General features: G+C 45.2%; 1 protein-coding gene across 2 annotated transcripts in view; it reads left to right on the forward strand.

Annotated features, from left to right (window-relative positions):
• The first annotated feature begins 1,873 nt into the window (after positions 1 to 1,873).
• The window catches only part of IL7R (interleukin 7 receptor), a 54,231-nt gene continuing 30,322 nt past the window's right edge, over positions 1,874 to 25,782 (forward strand). Inside the window, exons 1-2 of one of the 2 annotated variants that reach the window (XM_072134931.1) lie at positions 1,874 to 2,419; positions 4,907 to 5,459. Coding sequence is in view for 1 of the 2 variants with exons in the window: in XM_072134923.1 (XP_071991024.1) it covers positions 13,759 to 13,840 (82 nt within the window). In the remaining variant the exon portion in view is untranslated. Of the gene's footprint in view, positions 2,420 to 4,906; positions 5,460 to 13,714; positions 13,841 to 25,782 lie in introns of those variants that run through there. The other variant, XM_072134923.1, reaches the window with a different exon arrangement.

Below are 25,782 nucleotides of genomic sequence, written 5' to 3' on the forward strand. Positions count from 1 at the left end.
ATTCAATAAAAATAAAGATCGAATTCCAACTACAGGCATCCAAACTGCTAGAATCCTATTATCATATTATTACAATAGGAAAATGTACCGGTGAATGGGACTGCTAATCAAATTCTGTAAGGTCTGTTCTGAAATTTAAACCTGAGGCGGACCTAGTGCCTAATTTTGAAAATCCAGAGGGCTTCCCTCTGTAATAACATTTTTCTTTTATTGCCTCCTCTTTTCGGGGGGGGGGGGTAGATTTTTTTTCTATGCCGAAAAACGGAAAGAAGAGGTCACAACTTTCCGTTTTTTTCGGCATAGAAAAAAATCTACCCCTGTATGTTCCTCTGCATCCTCTGCTTGTCTTCTGCACTTTCCGCTGCATTCCTATAGATGTGCCACTGTAGGTTGGAGGCTAATAGTCAAGTGCTCGGGTTTCCCTCTTTAACCTCTAGGTCAGTGATGGCGAACCTTTTAGAGACAGAGTGCCCAAGCTACTACCAAAATCTTCTTGTATGTCGCAAAGTGCCAACATGACAATGTAAGCAGTAACTTATTGATCTCTGCTGTACCACAGGTTTTAATCATATTGGTGTCCACCAATACAATGGAAAGATGGAGAAATTTGGATTGTAGCTTCCCTCTAGGGTCCTCTGAAGGCTCAAATGACAATCCATCTCTATCCAGCCCTTCCCGCTCCTCCTGTAGTCCTGGCAGCCAAGGATGTTGCTTTAAAATAGCGCTGAGCATGGCCTGTCCTGGGCTGTATGGATCACAGGAGAAAGCCTAGCTGGCAAGCTCTGTGTTGGGGTGAAGGCCTGGGTTCCCACAGAAAGGGCTCCGAGTGCCACCTCTGGCACCCGTGCCATAGGTTCGCCACCACTGCTCTAGGTCCTGCCATTGGGGTAAAGTGATGCCTTTTTATTTTGAAGTATCCAGTATTTTCATATTCCTACCACATGCTCTCCTGGTTCTGTTGTGCTATTTCATGTTGTGCTTTGTGTTATCAGTATAAGGTTTGGTTTCTACCATCCATCGTGGATATGACATGATAAGAAATCTACTAACGTTGGGCTTTAGGACACCTCTATGTTAGCAAGGCCCTGAAATACAGGCCAGAGGTTAATCAGAAGCCGAGTAGGCTCCAAGATGGATCCAGATTCAGAACATGCAGATATGTACTGATACAGACTTTCATATATGGTGACGATATCTGTGACGATAGAAGGAGGCGGTAACCAACAAAGAGAGAAGACCCGGTCCTGTTGCGATCACACAGTGCGTTGTCCGACAAGGATTTGGGTCCGGCGTGATTCACTAAGCTTGTGCGCCCGAGTTCCTGCATCCGTCGCTTCTGTGTTGAAGTCCGCCGGAGTTCACCTTCTTCTTCCCGGTGCATGTAAGTGCTAGATCTAACATTTCTAATAGTTAAATCCAGCGCGTTGTCCAAATCCACCGATTTCTGTCGCATGCAAGCCGGACTTTCTGATCGTGGGCGCCAAAATCCCGGGGCAATGCGGCGCAAAACTGAAATCTTCGGGAAACCCGACGAAAATGCGGCCGATCGACCCTTAGTAAATGAGCCCCATAGTCTTCACCTCTCTGGAGGCCTCAATCTGCTCTTACATAACATGTACAGCCCAATTCCATGACTACACTCTGTAATGTACGATGTCTCCTCTAGGGGAGCTGCAGAAGGATTGAAAGCATTACATGCATGATCCCTGATCGCTGTGGATTCATGCAGGGGATCATTCCATGGCCTTCTTCAGTTTTTAAATTTTTAATTAAATAAATCGCAATCATTTTATAATAAATGGAGACTTTGGATTTTTACTGGTTTGTTATAATGTTTCAGGACTGTGTCTGATTGAATCTGGATTGTAGTATGACTGTCATTGTCTAAGGAGCCTGTAAAGATCTGTTACCATGGAGCGGAGAAGACTGTGATGGCCAAAATACCAAAGAGCTAAGCAACCGAGAGCTTGTAAACATTCCCCGCAGACACCATGTGACCTCACAGCAAACACCCTGCGTTTATTCCAGCTCCCGGATCTACTGTGCCTTGGAATGGAGAGTTTTCCCAGGCTACGAGCCTTGGGGTGTGTGGTTTGTGGTGACCCAGTGTCTCCCTGTCCCTCTCCGGCGTGTCCACCAGAGCTCTTCAGGGAGGTGGCACCGGTGGTCTACAGGTCAGTCCTGCTGTCTTCTTCTTATCCACAATTTACCAGACAAGAATTGGAGTCCAAGCTGCAGACTGGAGAGATCGAAAGATTCCAGAACTATCTCCAGACCGGTCCTAGATGTCATCAGGATCCACATGGTCACCTCCCAATCCTGGCTGGTGGCAATGACTCCATGACTGCACCACAACGACAGAAAACCTTCCCGGGTTACTTCTCTAACCTGCAACATCTGCAGAAGCAGCTTGTCTCTGGTAGGTAGACCAGGAAATATCTCCGAGTGTTCGGATGTGTGAAGTCTTCAGTATCTTCTGTTGTTCTCTGTAATCAGCCATTAAAGATTCTGAAAGAGTAGAGGATTAGTAATCATCATCATAGGATTTGATAAAAGTTGAACACATGCTCCAGGATGATCCATCTCTTTATACTTAGAGATATAGGACCCAAATTGTGGGAATGTAGAGCTAATTGGATATAGTTGTATATCCGGAGCCATTAGAGGGTCTTAGAGTATCAGCTGATGTAACATAGTGAATCTTTGGGGGTAATGTATTGGGAATCATTGCAAAATATGTCCATTGGTATTTATAATACTGGGGTCATATGAGGCAGAAGGTTTTTAGAGACCCTTAGAAAGTTTGCACCATCCCAGACATCTGCCATCTGAAGGCAAAACAAGTCCTGTCTCAAGTCCTGTCATATATGAATGTAGCTAAAATCTTGCGCAAAATACATGTGACCCCCTTACCGTTATTACCACTCATGTAAAGAATAATAATTCTTTTTCAGGGTTTGTATTTTGTGAGATGGGTTGTTATTTTTCTGAGGAATTTTTATTAATTTTTTTAAATCAGATATTTCTTTATTTATTTTCAATTTTAGGAACATACAAACAATAAAAGAGAAAAACAATCCCCCCTCCCCCCACCCCCATCCCAGCCAGGGCTATACATAATTTATGGCACATTTAGCATGCATCCCTTACACTCTTAGGTCGCGAATTTTTTTTTTAGATACTAAACTTTTTATGGGGCTTATTTACTAAAGGTCACGTATCGCACTTTCGTCGAACTGCTTGCCTTTTCTGAATTTACGCAGCTTGGACAGGTATTTAACAGGGGTCTGCACTGGGATTGTGTCGCACGGGACCAGATTGTGATGTGGCTGCGCTGGATTTAATGCAACTGAAATCAGGGGGCGGGCCATCTGACGATCCGACTGATTCGGACTGAGCGCAGGATTTAAGATTCAAATTGTGTCACAAGACAATGCACTTACATGCACCAGGAAGAAGAAGGTGAACACCGGGGACCTGAGCGGGGAAGTGACACATGCAGGATATCGGGCGCACGATCATAGTGAATGGCGGCACAGGGCATTATACACGGACAATGGACTTTCTGTGAACTCCAAGGAATGGGTAAGTAAATGTGCGCCTATGTGTGGCTGTGGCTCTTCCCCCAGCAGGATGGATCTTCTCTTCCTCCTCCATGGAGATGTGTATTACCACAAAGGCAGCATTCAAGATATTTAGTAATTTCACTGATATAATTCTAACCTGTCTCCTTCAGTTCTTCTTCTGTCTAATTTGGATGGCCTGGGATACGACCACAAACTCATCCTATTTTCGCTCAGATCTTCCTGTAAGGTCAGATTTACCAACATGAACGTTCATTTTTCCCGATGCACTCAGTGTATTGCTGTAGTATAAACACCTCCTGCTTCTATCCATCATGGACTCATTGGTTTTCACACGACCAGTCCTTCCCTCCGTTCCTTAAAGGGGTTTTCCCACACAGGCAAGTTAGGCCCTATCCATGGGATAGGGCCTAACTTGCTGATCAGTGGGGGTCTCAGTGCAGACCCCCACAGATCGCGAAAACTACTTGCCGCTTCTCAGACTAATGGAGCAGACGGCCGCACATAACCATTCTGCTCCATTAACCTCTATGGAGCTGACGGGAATTGCTGATGGAAGATATACGGACACCGGAGCAACAAGATAAAGGGGCAAATTTTCTTACCCGGTCCATTCATGATCCAGCGGCGCGTTCTCTGCGGTGGATTCGGGTCCGGCTGGGATTTATTAAGGCAGTTCCTCCGACGTCCACCAGGTGGCGCTGCTGCGCTCAAGAGCATCGGAACGCACTCAAGTTCACCGGCCTATTCCTACTGAAGGTAAGTACAAGCTCCGCGACACTTTTCTTTTTTTAAATGCAGCGGTTTTTCCGAATCCGTCGGGTTTTTGTTCGGCAACGCAACCCCCCCCCATTCCGATCGCGTGCGCCAAAATCCCGGGGCAATTCAGGGGTAATCGGCGCAAATCGGAAATATTCGGGTAACACACCGGGAAAATGCGAATCGGGCCCTTAGTAAATGACCCCCATAGTGTGTATGGGGGGATTGGTACATTGCAGGGAAACTAACTTTCGGTAACCCCTTTGATACTATAAGCTCTACCTGCCATCTTTGGGGATGTCGGTTTTATTAGCTGTATGTTGGGACCTGACGCTGTACGTTTAGGTAATGGTTTCTTATCACTTCATACATGTAGACCACAAAAAAGAAGTTTTTTGACAACAAGCAAAGATGCACAAAATATACTAGGAAAGTGCAGAAAATGTTATTATGGTGGATAGTGATGGATCTTCACATATATAAGACGTAACTTGTCCCTTTCATTTCTAACACCTTCATTTTGTAACTTTTTAACATGTTCTTTATGTGATGTTGTTGTGCAGGACATCCAAGATGGCGTCAACCCACCGGCCAAAAGGGCAAAGACAATTCTCCCAAGACGTCATCCCGGGCTCCAAACGCCAGAAAATCAGTCACCACCACCACATACGGCCTCTTCCCACCGATACTTGATGTCTGGGCCCAGCGGGACGCCATGCAGAGGTCTATTACACTGCGGATTTAGCACCTCGATGTCTTCAGCTTTGACTAATGGTCTCCATCTTATGACAGGTACAGCAGGCAGCACTCTACATCAGTGATGGCGAACCTTTTGGTGGCCGAGTGCCCAAACGGCAACCCAAAAACCCCCCCAAAACCCCCCTTATTTATCGCAAGGTGCCAACAAAAAATTAAAGCATTAACTTATTGCTTCCTGTTCTTCAACAACTTTCGTTTATATTGGCCTCCTGAGGACAAGATGGTAAATTTGCATCATTTTAGCTTCTTTCCAGTGTCCCTCTGCACACAGAGAATCATGGGGCAGCAGGAGGTCCTCCAAAGATAATTCGGCCCCGTCTACTCATTCTCCCTCTTCCTACAGTCCCAAGCAACGAAGTAAGTATCACTTTAATATAGGACCGAAAGCCGCATCTTTTGGAATTGCAGGAAGATTCTTTGAATGTGTGGGGCGCTGGGGTAATGGCCAGAGTGCCCACAGAAAGGGCTCTGAGTGCCACCTCTGGCACCCGTGCCATAGGTTCGCCACCACTGCTCTACATGATGGGCGCTGTGTTGGGAAACAGGTTACCCATTGCTGGACTGATGGGGAACTCTTAGCTTCTGCCCGCAGATGTCGCATGATGTCTACTGCCCCGATGTCTGCAGTGGCCTGGGGTGCAGGATAAGGGGGTGCTCAGCTGTCACATGATAATACAATGTTGCTTGTACATGAATTGAATTCTTAGTTATCTATTGTTAACCTTTTCTGTTTTATGTTGAAATGCTGCAATGACCTGGAGTAATGCAGGCTGTCCTGTCAGCTAGCACCCTGGAACTTTCCAGAGGCTGAGACCTAGAGTGTATGGGGCTCATTTACTAAGGGTCGCGCTGCGCACTTTTACATGGCATGTAAGTGCTGCTGCCTGTTTGCCAGTTCTCCTCATAAAAGAACTGTAAATGTTTGCATTATCTGAGTTTCCCATTGTGAGTTCATGGCTAAAGCCTCTAACATGAGCCACCAAGCCATCAGCCATTAAGTCACATTTATGCCCAAACATATATACATCACATATTTAATACCATAAAATATAACTAAACACAGTTCCATACTGTGCCATTACACGGTGTCATACAGTCAATATACACAGCGCCCTTACACAGTGTCATACTGTAACTATACACAGCGCCCTTACACAGTGTCATACAGTCAATATACACAGCGCCCTTACACAGTGTCATACTGTAACTATACACAGCGCCCTTACACAGTGTCATACAGTAACTATACACAGTGCCCTTACACAGTGTCATACTGTAACTATACACAGCGCCCTTACACAGTGTCATACAGTAACTATACACAGTGCCCTTACACAGTGTCATACTGTAACTATACACAGCGCCCTTACACAGTGTCATACAGTAACTATACACAGCGCCCTTACACAGTGTCATATTGTAACTATACACAGCGCCCTTACACAGTGTCATACAGTAACTATACACAGCGCCCATACACAGTGTCATACTGTAACTATACACAGCGCCCTTACACAGTGTCATACAGTCAATATACACAGCGCCCTTACACAGTGTCATACTGTAACTATACACAGCGCCCTTACACAGTGTCATACAGTAACTATACACAGTGCCCTTACACAGTGTCATACTGTAACTATACACAGCGCCCTTACACAGTGTCATACAGTAACTATACACAGTGCCCTTACACAGTGTCATACTGTAACTATACACAGCGCCCTTACACAGTGTCATACAGTAACTATACACAGCGCCCTTACACAGTGTCATATTGTAACTATACACAGCGCCCTTACACAGTGTCATACAGTAACTATACACAGCGCCCATACACAGTGTCATACTGTAACTATACACAGCGCCCTTACACAGTGTCATACTGTAACTATACACAGCGCCCTTACACAGTGTCATACAGTAACTATACACAGCGCCCTTACACAGTGTCATACAGTAACTATACACAGCGCCCTTACACAGTGTCATACAGTGAATATACACAGCGCCCTTACACAGTGTCATACAGTAACTATACACAGCGCCCTTACAGTGTCATACAGTAACTATACACAGTGCCCTTACACAGTGTCATACAGTAACTATACACAGCGCCCTTACACAGTGTCATACTGTAACTATACACAGCGCCCTTACACAGTGTCATACTGTAACTATGCACAGCGCCCTTACACAGTGTCATACAGTAACTATACACAGCGCCCTTACACAGTGTCATACAGTAACTATACGCACTTCCCTTACACAGTGTCATACTGTAACTATACACAGTGACCTTACACAGTGTCATACAGTAACTATACACAGCGCCCTTACACAGTGTCGTACAGTAACTATACACAGTGCCCTTACACAGTGTCATACAGTCACGATACACAGCGCCCTTACACCGTGTCATACAGTAACTATACACAGTGCCCTTACACAGTGTCATACAGTCACTATACACAGCGCCCTTACACCGTGTCATACAGTAACTATACACAGAGCCCTTACACAGTGTCACAGTAACTATACACAGTGCCCTTACACAGTGTCATACAGTCACTATACACAGCGCCCTTACACCGTGTCATACAGTAACTATACACAGCGCCCTTACACAGTGTCATACTGTAACTATACACAGCGCCCTTACACAGTGTCATACAGTAACTATACACAGCGCCCTTACACAGTGTCATACAGTAACTATACGCACTGCCCTTACACAGTGTCATACTGTAACTATACACAGTGCCCTTACACAGTGTCAAACAGTAACTATACACAGCGCCCTTACACAGTGTCATACAGTAACTATACACAGAGCCCTTACACAGTGTCATACAGTAACTATACACAGTGCCCTTACACAGTGTCATACAGTCACTATACACAGCGCCCTTACACCGTGTCATACAGTAACTATACACAGGGCCCTTGCACAGTGTCATACAGTCACTATACACAGCGCCCTTACACCGCGTCATACAGTAACTATACACAGAGCCCTTACACAGTGTCACAGTAACATTATACAGCGCCCTTACACAGTGTCATGCAGTAACTATACAAAGTGCCCTTACACAATGTCATACAGTAACTATACACAGCGCCCTTACACAGTGTCATAGTAACTATACACAGCGCCCTTACACAGTGTCATACAGTAACTATACACAGCGCCCTTACACAGTGTCATACAGTAACTATACACAGTGCCCTTACACAGTGTCATACAGTCACGATACACAGTGCCCTTACACAGTGTCATACAGTAACTATACACAGCGCCCTTACACAGTGTCATACAGTAACTATACACAGCGCCCTTACACAGTGTCATACAGTAACTATACACAGTGCCCTTACACAGTGTCATAGTAACTATAGACAGTGCTCTTACACAGCATCATACAGTAACTATACACAGCACTCTTACACAGTGTCATACAGTAACTATACACAGTTCCCTTACACAGTGTCATACTGTAACTATACACAGTGCCCTTACACAGTGTCATACAGTAACTATACACAGCGCCCTTACACAGTGTCACAGTAACTATACACAGCGCCCTTACACAGTGTCATACAGTAACTATAAACAGCGCCCTTACAACAATGCTCTTACACAATGCCATTCAGAACCCATACACATGGCCCTTACACAGCGCCTATATACAATGCCCACAAAGCCATTTGGTAAGGTGGCACATCTCCTAATAATAAGGGGTACAATCCGGCCTTATCCAGTCCTACACTAGGAATAATACATCTGTCAATAATCTCCCCCTCCGGACCCTCTAATGATACTGAGGCGACTCTGTTACCTCTCCCAGTCTATACATAAAAGTGAGCTGTAGAAAGCAGTAAATGTCGGCTCATTTTGTGCTCTAGTAGAACTATTTTTTTTATTAGTGAACATTTTTAACACATAACTATTAAAAATAAATCAGATTCTACTGAAATAACGTGAAACCACTTCCTGCTTATAGATCATGTGGAAACTAAAGAAGATAAGATCCTCAAGATATACAACGAGACCTTGACAACATAACACAAGACGCCAGGGCCGGCACTGCTTGTCCTACATCCGTGACCTACTTCTGAGCAGAGCCCTGGTGGTGACCCTTTATCGGGGCAGATGATGTATCACCTGAAAGATCGGTCCGGGTAACAAACACAAACCCCCATTGGTAACAACCACGATCGGTGCTGTTGCTCCGGGCTTACAACGTCATGGGCACCAACGAACCTAGAGTAGCCACCGGTGGGGAATGCTAAACCCGAACTTCTAACTGGTGTCCAGGTTCCGGGAACCAGACCACCCCAGACCCACAATGTTCATCACGGACCTGGATATAGCAGGTCTGCTCATCCTTGTTCCTTCCTGCTGGTAGCAACACCAGAGCAAATGCTTAAAAACTTCCCTTGTGAGGGCCGTGGGCAGGCAGTAACTTTCCTCCCAAATACATTTTCTGCTGATTGTAACATGTCGGTCTAGCTAGTGTTTAACTTGTAACCCCTGTGCGCTTATCCGGGCTTAAGTGTTGGGAAATCACCAGGTCATTTCCATAGGCGGAGTCCCAGTAAGGTGACCACTGACCCAGAAGGGCCAGCGATTCTGTCCGAAATAGACAGGCACAGCTGTGATCATCAGACAAGGAATAGTTCAAGAAGGAAAGGTCAGAAAATGAGTGGACAGACACATGTACACAGGGTGGATGGAACCTATAGCTCAAGCACCTTCCAATAATGGAAAGGTGCCTTAATAATAGTGAAAGGGATTGACTTGGGACCAGGTAATGCCACAATGGATCCAGCTAGGGTTAAAGGGGTCAAGCAGTGATTATCGGTCCGTCATGGTTCACAGCTCACACCGGCCTCCTGTCTTCATCTCATACATCAGAGGGAGCCATTAAGTAGGACACTGAGCGGAGACGTGCGTCCGGGAGGCTTGTACTTTGCTGACCTCATTACAAAGGAAGTAGTGCACATTTTTGTTTCTAGGACTAAGGCCGTCTACGGTGGAAATGTGAAGATCAGGGGGTTATGTTTCCATTCTGCTGCAAACCAGATATATGAGAAGACAATATACATATAATTACCTCTCTGTGTGACATATATATACTGCGGCTATAGGTGACCATCGCATAAGAGACACGGTATTATAACTGGCACAGGGTCAGTGGGGCCCTGCTCATGAGGTCTGTTATGGTGCAGAAACTTATAGCAGGTATATTAGAAGCCTCTGGCAGGCAGTGACATATTGGGGCTCATTTACTAAGGGTCGCGCTGCTCACTTTCATCGGACTTTGCATCTTTCGGGGATTACACGGTTTGCACAGGTATTTAACAGGTGTCTGCGCTGGGATTGTGTCGCACGTGATTGTTTTTGGAACAGCGGCGCCGGCTTTCATGCAATACAAATCAGGGTGCGGGCCATCGGACGATGTGAGTGATTCGGACTGAGCGCGGGATTTAACTTTCAAAGTGTGTCACAAGACAATGCACTTACATGCACCAGGAAGAAGAAGGTGAACTCCGTCGGACCTGAGCGGGGAAGCGACACATGCAGGATATCGGGCGCACGATTAGTGAATCATTATCGTCGGACAATGCTCTGTGAACTCCTCGGACCGGGTAAGTAAATGTGCCCCATTGTGTGGCTATGGCCATTGTGGTCTCCTCTTCCCCCAGCAGGATGGATCTTCTCTTCCTCCCCCATGGAGCTGAAGTCCAGGAGGAGATCTAGGAGTCTCCTCCTGAAGTGCGTGCTACTGTGACATCCATGGCTAGATGACAACCAAGCCACTCAGTCATAGCTCCCAACCATCCTGGATTCGTCAGGACAGTCCCGGCTTGCAGCCGCTATACGCCATCCCGGGTGGTTTGGAGAATTTCCCGAACTGCCCCTCTCTCCCCTGCATTGTCCCTCCTGGTCCTGTACATTAGAGCTGAGTCAAAGTCAGAGCCCCAGCAGAGGGGTGGGGGTGTTACACATACTGCGCCCATACACAGTTCTATGCAGTGCCAATACAAAATGCCACACAGTGCCCGTACACAGCATCATACAGTACCTATACATAGTGCCCATACACAGTGTCATTCAGGACCCATACACAGTGTCATACAGTACAGTAACCATACATAGTGCCCATACACAGCATCATACAGTACCTATACATAGTGCCCATACACAGCATCATACAGTACCTATACATAGTGCCCATACACAGCATCATACAGTACCTATACATAGTGCCCGTACACAGCATCATACAGTACCTATACATAGTGCCCATACACAGCATCATACAGTACCTATACATAGTGCCCATACACAGCATCATACAGTACCTATACATAGTGCCCGTACACAGCATCATACAGTACCTATACATAGTGCCCATACACAGCATCATACAGTACCTATACATAGTGCCCATACACAGCATCATACAGTACCTATACATAGTGCCCGTACACAGTGTCATTCAGGACCCATACACAGTGTCATACAGTACAGTAACCATACATAGTGCCCATACACAGCTCCCATATACAGACTAATAAGGGGGCACATCCCAATAGTGAGGGGTTCCAACTCTGCTTAATCTGGGCTTTTAGCGTTACAATACATGTGTCAATATTATAATGGGGTCCTGAAGTTTCTCCAGGAATGGGACTAGATTGTAGACTGTGGACTCTGGGGGTGGGGAAGACTTTTTAATGGTGGGGGTAGACAAGATATTGACCTGTAGGTAGGTGTGTAGGTAGGTATGTAGGTAGGTGTGTAGGTAGGTATGAGGGGGCAGCACATTCCTGCTTCTCTGTGAATAAGTTGTGTTGCTGTTGCTTTGCTGCGGTGTAATCTGAAGGGGAGGTATGAAGCCTCTGAGCGCACGCTGAGCCCCGGCTTCCTGGGACGCGTCGTGTCGCTCATCGCTTTGATGAAGGTTGTGGTTTCCTTTAGTGTTGATTTTGCAGACTTTGCCTTGTAGATGCAGGAAGGTTCTGTGTACAATAACAGAAGCATCGGATGACGAGGACGACATCCAACAAGTCATCTGCAGCGAGACGCCTACGGTGGGATGTGACATCAGGCTGTGTCCACCATGTCCACCATGGCTCAGACCGGTCACCTACCAGCTGTGGTCCTCCTGCTACTGCACATGTACAACTCTCAGAATGCTCATAGCATATGGTACCAGAACCAAGCTTCTTGGGCCATTTGAGCCATTTGGGATTAGCCTGCTAGTTCGGGTACTGGGGCTTCCGGGTCTTGGTCCCTGCTGGGGCTGTGTTGTGGCAATGGTGGATGCCATGTGGTGCCCCATCCAGCCGCGCCCCCGCACTAGTGAAGGGACCCACTAAAACGTGGTCCCCATAAGGGGATTAGTGGTTTGTGCAATTTTATCAAAATGTAACTAAGAACCTCTTATATGTTTTATAAATGTAGCGGAACGGGAACAGATCATTGTATGACACCTGCCGAAAAAATAAAAACTAGCTCCCATGCCAACCAAGAGGGCACGAGATAGCATAAATAAACACCACCCCAACCTCCAGGGCCAACCTAGATCACCAGGGACATTATAGCTAACCTCAACCTAGATCACCAGGGACATTAGCAAACCTCAACCTAGATCACCAGGGACATTAGCAAACCTCAACCTAGATCACCAGGGACATTATATCCAAACTCAAATCAAACCTAGACCACCAGGAACATTATGGTTAATCTCACCCTAGACCACCAGGGACATTATAGCTAACCTCAATCTGGACCACTAGGGACATTATAGCTAACCTCAACCTAGACCACCAGGGACATTATAGCTAACCTCAACCTAAACCACGAGGGACATTATAGCTAACCTCAACCTAGACCACCAGGGACATTATAGCTAACCTCAACCTAGACCAGAAGGGAAATTATGCCAAACCATGAAGCCAAGTTAGACCACTAGGGACATTATAGCTAACCTCAACTTAGTCCGACAGGAAGACTATAGCTAACCTCACCCTAGACCACCAGGAACATTATAGCTAACCTCAACCGAGACCAGAAGGAAAATTATGCCAAACCATGAAGCCAAGCTAGACCACCAGGGACATTATAGCAAACCACAACCTAGACCACCAAGGACATTAGCGAACCTCAAACTAGACCAACAGGGACATTATAACTAACCTCAACCAGGACCACCAGGGACATTGTAGCCAACCTCAACCTGACAAAACCACAAAACCATCTTTTAGGTTGCATTGAGTCAAGAAGTTCAATAATAAACCCTAACCAGTAATGAATGTGGGGTGGAGTGACAATCCGTCGCCCTTGCTGATTGCTGCGGTGGACAGGACCTGGTATAATGTATAGAATACACCCACAATCTCAGGGCTCTATACAAAAACTTTCCAAAAATTTCTCAATTTCATTATTTTACAAAAAAAATCCAAAAACTCCAGAAGAGGCGGCACTAGAGCCGGAGGGTCATGTCAGTGGTGATCTGTATGTACACAGACTTCATATATTGTGCTGGTGATTTCCTCCCTGCCCCGGATTGGTGCGGGCGGCTTCCTCCGCGCTGTGGTTACCCCACTACTAGAGGCAGAGATGATGTGACAGCTGCAGGTCTCCATCATGTACGTCTCATCTCTCACACTCCTCTGTCTCCTGCTCCATTCATCTCTGCAGCAAAGTGGGGACTTCTCCGGAGACTCAGGTACATAGCAGACATTTCTTAGATTTTATTTTTTAATTTCCATTTTCTGATATAGAAAAACTGATTCTGGTGCAGGAATATGCAAATCAGCCACACTGCAGAATGGATTGGTTTTTAAAGTTGTTTTTCTAAAAACTTGAAGTTCTAAAACCTTCTTGTAGACTTTATTTGGGGAATGCAGCATTTTCAGGATCTCTGCTTACTGTCAATAATTGAGAGTCCTCCATTCAAAGGCAGCGACCCTGTACATAGCTAGTCCTGCTCTCACCTGAGGAGTGGAGACAATTTTATCCAGTCTAGACAATGCTCTGTGAGCTAAACAGCCTGGACTCCACACTGATACACTGTAACAAACCAGTGAGATCTGTACTGTGATGTACTGTGTGTTTAGCTCACAGAGCATTGTCTAGACGGGATACAATTGTCTCCACTCAGAGGTAGTGACCCTTTACATAGCTAGTCCTTCTCTCACCTGAGGAATGGAGACAATTGTATCCAGTCTAGACAATGCTCTGTGAGCTAAACAGCCTGGACTCCACACTGATACACTGTAACAAACCAGTGAGATCTGTACTGTGATGTACTGTGTGTTTAGCTCACAGAGCATTGTCTAGACGGGATACAATTATCTCCATTGAGAGGCAGTGACCCTGTACATAGCGTGTCCTGCTCTCAGCTGAGAAGTGGGGACAATTATATCCAGTCTAGACAATGCTCTGTGAGCTAAACCAGTTTGTAGCAACTGGAATACATTTCTTTAGTATGCTACAATTTTAACTGATAATTTGTAGCAAACCAGCAGTGAGATCTGTGCAGCTGCTGCGGATGTGTTCAGCTCACGGAGCATTGTCTAGGCTGGATACAATTGTCTCCTCTTATCAGCTGAGAGCAGGACTAGCTATGTACAGGGCCACTGCCTCTGAATGGAGACAATTGTATCCAATCTAGACAATGCTCTGTGAGCTAAACACATCAGCAGCAGCTGCACAGATCTCTCTGCTGGTTTGTTACAATGTATCAGACTGGAGTCCAGGCTGTTTAGCTCACAGAGCATTGTCTAGACTGGATACAATTGTCTCCACTTCCTAGTTGAGAGCAGGACTAGCTCTACACATGGTCACTGCCTCTGAATGGAGACAGGAGGGTTCTCATTCACTGACAGCAAGCAGTCAGTGGTAAAACATACTGAAAGGAAACATAAAATCGATTAGAAAGGTGGAGAAATTTCCATTTGTACACTTACATTAAACCTAAGAAAAAAATTAAGAAAATTGTACAGGTGGAGTCACAGTTGAAGAAAAGGCCACACGGTGCTCTATAACATTCCCGGGTATTGTATGATATCTCACAATGTACGAAATAAAAAGTTATGTACAGGCACTTGTATGGTCTATTCCACTAAAATCACAAATATGTATGCAAATGATATAAGAATACAAATATTTATAGAAACTATTAATCATTAATTGGAAAGTATTAACGACGACATGTATGCAAAATAAAAAATATAAAAAGGATAAATACAATGTGCAGGACCTTCCACTTAGTAGCAATATAGAAGATCAGTACTTTAACCTAAAAGTAGCTCCCAATCTAATGGCTGTAAACATCCAAAGATCCCTGAAAGTCAGTCCTTATATTCCAGTTATTAGAAGACAATCCAGAGTTTTCTGGTCCGTATTCTAATGAGCGCGGCACCGCATCTTCTTGCTTTCTTATGATGATGCGACATAGTATGGAAAATAAACAGCGGCTTCAATTCTCTGTATCTCATTTGATGAATCGCAGCAGAACCATGAGAATCCCAAGATGTTCCTGAGATGATATAAAGGATAAAATGGACTTACCTGCAGTCCGGTAACTTATCTCAGTATAAGGTGCACCCAAAATAATATTGGTGCATCCTGTTGGAGAACTGCAGGGGGCGCCAGATTCATGAAGAACGGGCACCAGAAATCCTGAATCTGGCGCCCCCTGCACACTACACAGGCAATTGCACTTAGCCCACAGTCCTAATCCCTGTATTGGGGCCCCCGCTGGTGATGGTCTCCAGTGACGATAACATAAGAGCAGAATAGTAATGGACCGGCCGATCCAAATAAATGTCAATCTGACCCTGCTATATGGCATAGATAACAGCGTTCGTGCTAGACATGTTTCGGAGGTTCTGCCTCTTACGTCAGTAACTTAAAGTGAACTTGTCAGGGAGATCTGGGACAATAAACCAACCACAGGTCTGGTGGTTCAGTGTCCCAAACCGCTATGTTTTTTAAAATAAAAAATGTTATACTTACCTTGTTCCAATGCTCCCCTCACCTGCGCAGTCACACAGTGAAGCCGGCGTAGTACACCCCAGCTTCACTGCACATGCGCCGGGTGACACTGGGCTGTACTACTCCGGCTTCACTTAAGAACTGCGCAGATGCGGGGATCACAAGAGATGGGTCCAACACAACTCATCTCTAGTAAGCAAAAAGTTTTAATAAATATCTGTGACTTGCTGATTCTTACATTGCATAAATATTGGCGATTAATACTAGGATTACTAGAATAACTTTTTATTTCTAACATTAAACTTGATTGACATAAACTGGACATTTCCTTGAAATGAGGTAACTATGATGCTGGGTCTCAAGCACCGCAGGAGGGAAGGGGAACTTGTCTGGACCACACGATATTTACCTGCTGTAGATGCAGAAGTAACAGGGTAAAGTCAGGGGATTTCAGTTTTTGCAGACAGTTTCCGCCTTAGATCACGGCTGATGTGGTGATTTCTGAGTCACACTTGGGGATTTTCACCAAAAGTATAAATATGACAAAATATTAATAAATCAGATGATAGTTGTACATAAAGACTGATATTGTAGAGCGACCAAAGAACATTTCCCAGAAACTGAAGCGCAACCATCATGTTACATTATCTCCTGGCTCTATGGCTACATTGCATTTTCTCTTATAGTCAGGTTTGGATATATGGATGGAAAGTGATGTGTGATAACTTATTGTAACCGTGTATGTATAAGTGTGAATAAGGGGGCAATACACCCCAAAGAGACTGAGCTGATGTAATAGAGATTGTCCTGGACTGAGCTGATGTAGTAGAGATTGTCCTGGACTGAACTGATGTAATAGATATTGACCTGGACTGAGCTGATGTAATAGAGATTGTCCTGGACTGAGCTGATGTAAAAGAGGTTGTCCTGGACTGAGCTGATGTAATAGAGGTTGTCCTGGACTGAGCTGATGTAATAGAGGTTGTCCTGGACTGAGCTGATGCTTTAGAAGTTGTCCTGGACTGAGCTGATGTAATAGAGATTGTCCTGGACTGAGCTGATGTAGTAGAGATTGTCCTGGACTGAGCTGATGTAATAGATATTGACCTGGACTGAGCTGATGTAATAGAGATTGTCCTGGACTAAACTGATGTAATAAATATTGACCTGGACTGAGCTGATGCAATAGAGATTGTCCTGGACTGAGCTGATGAAATAGAGATTGTCCTGGACTGAGCTGATGTAATAGAGATTGTCCTGGACTGAGCTGATGTAATAGAGATTGTCCTGGACTGAGCTGATGTAATAGAGGTTGTCCTGGACTTAGCTGATGTAATAGAGGTTGTCCTGGACTGAACTGATGTAATACAGATTGTCCTGGATGGAGCTGATGTAATAGAGATTGTCCTGGACTGAGCTGATGTAATAGAGGTTATCCTGGACTGAGCTGATGTAATAGAGGTTGTTCTGGACTGAGCTGATGTAACAGAGATTGTCCTGGACTGAGCTGATGTTATATAGAGGTTGTCCTGGACTGAGCTGATGTAATATAGATTGTCCTGGACTGAGCTGATGTAATAGAGGTTGTCCTGGACTGAGCAGGTGTTTTAGAGATTGTCCTGGACTGAGCTGATGTAATAGAGGTTGTCCTGGACTGAGCTGATGTAATAGAGATTGTCCTGGACTGAGCTGATGTAATAGAGGTTGTCCTGGACTGAGCTGATGTAATAGAGGTTGTCCTGGACTGAGCTGATGTAATAGAGATTGTCCTGGACTGAGCTGATGTAGTAGAGATTGTCCAGGACTTAGCTGATGTAATAGAGATTGTCCTGGACTGAGCTGATGTAGTTGAGATTGTCCTGGACTTAGCTGATGTAATAGAGATTGTCCTGGACTAAGCTGATGTAATAGAGATTGCCCTGGACAGAGCTGATGTCACAGAGATTGTCCTGGACTGAGCTGATGTAATAGAGATTGTCCTGGACTGAGCTGATGTTATAGATTGTCCTAGACTGATCTGATGTTATAGAGGTTGTCCTGGACTGAGCTGATGTAATAGAGATTCTCCTGGACTGAGTTGATGTAATAGAGATTGTCCTGGACTGAACTGATGTAATAGATTGTCCTGGACTGAGCTGATGTTTCAGAGGTTGTCCTGGACTGAGCTGATGTAATAGAGGTTGTCCTGGACTGAACTGATGTAATAGATTGTCCTGGACTGAGCTGATGTTTCAGAGGTTGTTCTGGACTGAGCTGATGTAATAGAGGTTGTCTTGGACTGAGCTGATGTTATAGAGATTGTCCATGAATGGGCTGATGTAATAGAGATTGTCCTGGACTGAGCTGATGTTTCAGAGGTTGTTCTGGACTGAGCTGATGTAATAGAGGTTGTCCTGGACTGAGCTGATGTAATAGAGGTTGTCCTGGACTGAGCTGATGTAATAGAGATTGTCCTGGACTGAGCTGATGTAGTAGAGATTGTCCTGGACTTAGCTGATGTAATAGAGATTGTCCTGGACTGAGCTGATGTAGTTGAGATTGTCCTGGACTTAGCTGATGTGATAGAGATTGTCCTGGACTAAGCTGATGTAATAGAGATTGTCCTGGACTGAGCTGATGTAGTTGAGATTGTCCTGGACTGAGCTGATGTAATAGAGATTGTCCTGGACTGAACTGATGTAATAGAGATTGCCCTGGACTGAGCTGATGTCATAGAGATTGTCCTGGACTGAGCTGATGTAATAGAGATTGTCCTGGACAGAGCTGATGTAATAGAGATTGTCCTGGACTGAGCTGATGTAATATAGGTTGTCCTGGACTGAGCTGATTTTATAGAGATTCTCCTAGACTGAGTTGATGTAATAGAGATTGTCCTGGACTGAACTGATGTAATAGATTGTCCTGGACTGAGCTGATGTTTCAGAGGTTGTTCTGGACTGAGCTGATTTAATAGAGGTTGTCCTGGACTGAGCTGATGTTATAGAGATTGTCCATGACTGGGCTGATGTAATAGAGATTGTCCTGGACTGAGCTGATGTTTCAGAGGTTGTTCTGGACTGAGCTGATGTAATAGAGGTTGTCCTGGACTGAGCTGATGTAATAGAGGTTGTCCTGGACTGAGCTGATGTAATAGAGATTGTCCTGGACTGAGTTGATGTAATAGAGATTGTCCTGGACTGAACTGATGTAATAGATTGTCCTGGACTGAACTGATGTTATAGAGATTGTCCAGGACTGAGCTCATGTAACAGAGATTGTCCTGCAGTGAGCTGATGTTTCAGAGATTGTCCTGTACTGAGCTGATGTAATAGAGATTGTCTTGTACTGAGCTGATGTTATAGAGATTGTCCTGGACTGAGCTGATGTAATAGATTGTCCTGTACTGAGCTGATGTTATAGAGATTGTCCTGGACTGAGCTGATGTTATAGATTGTCCTGTACCGAGCTGATGTAATAGAGATTGTCCTGGACTGAGCTGATGTTATAAAGGTTGTCCTGGACTGAGCTGATGTAATATAGGTTGTTCTGGACTGAGCTGATGTAATAGAGGTTGTCCTGGACCGAGCTGATGTAAAAGAGGTTGTCCTGGACTGAGCTGATGTTATAGAGCTTGTCCTGGACTGAGCTGATGTACTAGAGATTGTTCTCGACGGAGCTGATGTAATATAGGTTGACCTGGACTTTGCTGATGTAATAGAGATTGTCCTGGACCGAGCTGATGTTATAGAGATTGCCCTGGACTGAGCTGATGTAATAGAGATTGTCCTGTACTGATCTGATGTAATAGAGGTTGTCCTGGACTGAGCTGATGTAATAGAGATTGTCCTGGACTGAGCTGATGTAATAGAGATTGTCCTGGACTGAGCTGATGTTATAAAGGTTGTCCTGGACTGAGCTGATGTAATATAGGTTGTTCTGGACTGAGCTGATGTAATAGAGGTTGTCCTGGACCGAGCTGATGTAAAAGAGGTTGTCCTGGACTGAGCTGATGTTATAGAGCTTGTCCTGGACTGAGCTGATGTACTAGAGATTGTTCTCGACTGAGCTGATGTAATATAGGTTGACCTGGACTGAGCTGATGTAATAGAGATGGTCCTGGACCGAGCTGATGTTATAGAGATTGCCCTGGACTGAGCTGATGTAATAGAGATTGTCCTGTACTGAGCTGATGTAATAGAGGTTGTCCTGGACTGAGCTGATGTAATAGAGATTGTCCTGGACTGAGCTGATGTAATAGAGATTGTCCTGGACTTAGCTGATGTAATAGAGATTGTCCTGGACTGAGCTGATGTAATAGAGGTTGTCCTGGACTGAGCTGATGTAATAGAGATTGTCCTGGACTGAGCTGATGTAGTAGAGATTGTCCAGGACTTAGCTGATGTAATAGAGATTGTCCTGGACTGAGCTGATGTAGTTGAGATTGTCCTGGACTTAGCTGATGTAATAGAGATTGTCCTGGACTAAGCTGATGTAATAGAGATTGCCCTGGACAGAGCTGATGTCACAGAGATTGTCCTGGACTGAGCTGATGTAATAGAGATTGTCCTGGACTGAGCTGATGTTATAGATTGTCCTAGACTGATCTGATGTTATAGAGGTTGTCCTGGACTGAGCTGATGTAATAGAGATTCTCCTGGACTGAGTTGATGTAATAGAGATTGTCCTGGACTGAACTGATGTAATAGATTGTCCTGGACTGAGCTGATGTTTCAGAGGTTGTCCTGGACTGAGCTGATGTAATAGAGGTTGTCCTGGACTGAACTGATGTAATAGATTGTCCTGGACTGAGCTGATGTTTCAGAGGTTGTTCTGGACTGAGCTGATGTAATAGAGGTTGTCTTGGACTGAGCTGATGTTATAGAGATTGTCCATGAATGGGCTGATGTAATAGAGATTGTCCTGGACTGAGCTGATGTTTCAGAGGTTGTTCTGGACTGAGCTGATGTAATAGAGGTTGTCCTGGACTGAGCTGATGTAATAGAGGTTGTCCTGGACTGAGCTGATGTAATAGAGATTGTCCTGGACTGAGCTGATGTAGTAGAGATTGTCCTGGACTTAGCTGATGTAATAGAGATTGTCCTGGACTGAGCTGATGTAGTTGAGATTGTCCTGGACTTAGCTGATGTGATAGAGATTGTCCTGGACTAAGCTGATGTAATAGAGATTGTCCTGGACTGAGCTGATGTAGTTGAGATTGTCCTGGACTGAGCTGATGTAATAGAGATTGTCCTGGACTGAACTGATGTAATAGAGATTGCCCTGGACTGAGCTGATGTCATAGAGATTGTCCTGGACTGAGCTGATGTAATAGAGATTGTCCTGGACAGAGCTGATGTAATAGAGATTGTCCTGGACTGAGCTGATGTAATATAGGTTGTCCTGGACTGAGCTGATTTTATAGAGATTCTCCTAGACTGAGTTGATGTAATAGAGATTGTCCTGGACTGAACTGATGTAATAGATTGTCCTGGACTGAGCTGATGTTTCAGAGGTTGTTCTGGACTGAGCTGATTTAATAGAGGTTGTCCTGGACTGAGCTGATGTTATAGAGATTGTCCATGACTGGGCTGATGTAATAGAGATTGTCCTGGACTGAGCTGATGTTTCAGAGGTTGTTCTGGACTGAGCTGATGTAATAGAGGTTGTCCTGGACTGAGCTGATGTAATAGAGGTTGTCCTGGACTGAGCTGATGTAATAGAGATTGTCCTGGACTGAGTTGATGTAATAGAGATTGTCCTGGACTGAACTGATGTAATAGATTGTCCTGGACTGAACTGATGTTATAGAGATTGTCCAGGACTGAGCTCATGTAACAGAGATTGTCCTGCAGTGAGCTGATGTTTCAGAGATTGTCCTGTACTGAGCTGATGTAATAGAGATTGTCTTGTACTGAGCTGATGTTATAGAGATTGTCCTGGACTGAGCTGATGTAATAGATTGTCCTGTACTGAGCTGATGTTATAGAGATTGTCCTGGACTGAGCTGATGTTATAGATTGTCCTGTACCGAGCTGATGTAATAGAGATTGTCCTGGACTGAGCTGATGTTATAAAGGTTGTCCTGGACTGAGCTGATGTAATATAGGTTGTTCTGGACTGAGCTGATGTAATAGAGGTTGTCCTGGACCGAGCTGATGTAAAAGAGGTTGTCCTGGACTGAGCTGATGTTATAGAGCTTGTCCTGGACTGAGCTGATGTACTAGAGATTGTTCTCGACGGAGCTGATGTAATATAGGTTGACCTGGACTTTGCTGATGTAATAGAGATTGTCCTGGACCGAGCTGATGTTATAGAGATTGCCCTGGACTGAGCTGATGTAATAGAGATTGTCCTGTACTGATCTGATGTAATAGAGGTTGTCCTGGACTGAGCTGATGTAATAGAGATTGTCCTGGACTGAGCTGATGTAATAGAGATTGTCCTGGACTGAGCTGATGTTATAAAGGTTGTCCTGGACTGAGCTGATGTAATATAGGTTGTTCTGGACTGAGCTGATGTAATAGAGGTTGTCCTGGACCGAGCTGATGTAAAAGAGGTTGTCCTGGACTGAGCTGATGTTATAGAGCTTGTCCTGGACTGAGCTGATGTACTAGAGATTGTTCTCGACTGAGCTGATGTAATATAGGTTGACCTGGACTGAGCTGATGTAATAGAGATGGTCCTGGACCGAGCTGATGTTATAGAGATTGCCCTGGACTGAGCTGATGTAATAGAGATTGTCCTGTACTGAGCTGATGTAATAGAGGTTGTCCTGGACTGAGCTGATGTAATAGAGATTGTCCTGGACTGAGCTGATGTAATAGAGATTGTCCTGGACTTAGCTGATGTAATAGAGATTGTCCTGGACTGAGCTGATGTAATAGAGGTTGTCCTGGACTGAGCTTACCTTCACCCACGATAGGATGGTGTTCTTCAGTGCATTCCGATGCTCTTCAGCGCAGCAGCGCCACCTGGTGGATGTCGGAGGAACTGCCTTATCCCGGCCGGACCCGAATCCACCACAGAGAACGCGCCGCTGGATCACGAATGGACCGGGTAAGTAAATCTGCCCCACAGTGTTTCATAACGTGTACATAAAGCACTACAACCACCATCATGACCGACCACTGGACAAGACAATAATGCAATCTATTATAGTCTATACATAGAGCACTACAACCCCCAATATGACCGACCACTGAACATGATACGAATACAATGTTTCATAACGTGTACATAAAGCACTACAACCCCCATCATGACCGACCACTGGACAAGACAATAATGCAATCTATTATAGTCTATACATAGAGCACTACAACCCCCAACATGACCGACCACTGAACATGATACGAATACAATGTTTCATAACGTGTACATAAAGCACTACAACCCCCATCATGACCGACCACTGGACAAGACAATAATGCAATCTATTATAGTCTATACATAGAGCACTACAACCCCCAACATGACCGACCACTGAACATGATATGAATACAATTTATAAGTTCACGTCCACGTCTCATCTACGTTATATGTGGGTGACATCATCAAACCACAACGAGAGCAAAAGAACATAAACATGTAAGTGACAGCCGGGATGGAACATAACCCTGTGCAAAGAGGCGAGAGGCAGCGAAGAGGAGGTTTTGATGATTTGCATTTTTGTTGCCTCATGTAATTCAAATGACTTTAAAATACAACCCTCACCAGGTGGGACCATAGAGACTGCAGCCAGTGTTATACATTGTCCCTGGAGAGATGTGTAATCAGACCTCTGTGTATGTTGTTAGTAGCAGCAGGACTGTGAAATATGGAATTATATTCCGGATTTGTAGCTTCTCCAAGTGCACTGGGTGTGGGTGTATTCTTATACTGCTCCGCTCTCTGTAGCCATTGTTAGATTTATCTCCTGGAGAGATGTGCAATCATACTTTTGTTCATATTAGCACCAGGACTGTGATATATAAATTTACTAGCTGTAGCTTCCGGCGTTGCCCAGGATAGTAAATAACTGCTCTTAGCTTCAACAAACTAGAATGGGTTAACAAAAAATATGTATCTGTAGACTGTCTCTTTCAGTGACTGTCTGTCGCGGTCAGTCTCTTTCAAACACGGCTCAGCTTTCAACTGCCACAGCAGCAGCAGCAGACAATGGCTCCTGTATATGGCGGGTAATAAGTGGATTTTGGCAAGCGTGGGCGGAACATTTTGTCTCAAAACGTGGTCTATGGTGTTCCCTGAGTCACAGGTGCAACACCCCTGCCAAAGTATAGGCAAGGGAGTTGCGAAAAAGGCCCTCAACCTGTCAGGATCCATCTAGTGAGTCTGATCAACTCACCCAAGGGATAATACAGGGGAGTCTCATGAAATCTTCAGCTGTAGCCTCTGCCTGGATAGGCAATAGTTAAGTGGGTTTATGATGTTATCCAATCAGTTGACTGTATTGTAAACTGGAGTGTGATTGTAGAGGTGCTACCACCTGACCAGGAGGATAAAACCCCAGTGCAGTGGGAGCACAGGCCTCTTTACCAGCAGCTCTTGGAGAGCACAAGGTCTTTACCACTAGAACTCTCAGCACATGGACTGAGTTAAGAGAGAGACAGTGTTCAATACATCTTCAGTGCTGATACTTAACCTAATCCCAAGACCAGAGTCAGGAGACTCAGATCCAGAGCTGCAGCTTCCACAGTTTGGACACAGCTCCATCCCAGCCTACATCTACTACCAGGCTGGTGCACTATTCCTGAGGACATGACCACTTTCCATGACCACTTGAGTACCAGGCCCATTGCCTGCTACCTGTTCAATAAAGAACCGTGAGTTAATTTGCACAACGTTGCCTCCGTCTGATCCCTGGATACAGCTGTTACCACCAAGGGCTCCCCATCCATTACCCTGGGACCTATCTTACACTCAGGGGTTGCCCCAGGGAGAACCAGTACATCAGCCTCTCCCTCATCTAATTTCTTGCACACACCACCTGCTGTAGACCTGCCAGGCTGTAGGACAGCCCTCCGGTCCCCATACCAAGCACCGTGACACTAGCGTGCCTAGTCTGCAACCGCCAGCCACTCTGGTATTCTGGGCCCCGGCTGCCTCCAGGCCCCAAGAAGAGGCTAGGCCCCGGTGGGGGGTGTTGCACATGCAACAACTGTGCAAAATTTGGTGATTGTTAATGCGACGGTACAAATTCCATTAGTAATGTCATGTATGTACACATTGGGGCAGATTTACTTACCCGTCCCATCGCGATCCCGCGGTGCCTTGTCCGACAAGGATTCAGGTCCGCCGCGATTCACTAAGGTTGTACGCCCAATTTCCTACAGGTGTCTCTTCTGCGCCAGAGTTCACCCTCTTCTCCTGGTGCACGTGAGTGCGTGATCTTGTGACACATTTCGTTTTTTAAATTCCGCGGCCGGCGCCATTGCACCACAATCCGATCGTGTGCGCCAAAAACCCGGGGCAAACGGAAATATTCGGGAAATCCCAACGGAACTCGCGGTCCGTGGACCCTTAGTAAATGTGCCCCAGTGACTGCACCAATAGTGAGTGCAGCTCTGGAGTATAAAACAGGATGTCATTCAGTGTCTTTTCATATACAGGCAGTCCCCGGGTTACGTACATGATAGGTTCCATAGGTTTGTTCTTAAGTTGAATTTGTATGTAAGTCGAAACTGTATATTT

This window comes from Engystomops pustulosus, chromosome 1 (genome assembly GCF_040894005.1).
Source record: "Engystomops pustulosus chromosome 1, aEngPut4.maternal, whole genome shotgun sequence".
Taxonomy (NCBI): domain Eukaryota; kingdom Metazoa; phylum Chordata; class Amphibia; order Anura; family Leptodactylidae; genus Engystomops; species Engystomops pustulosus.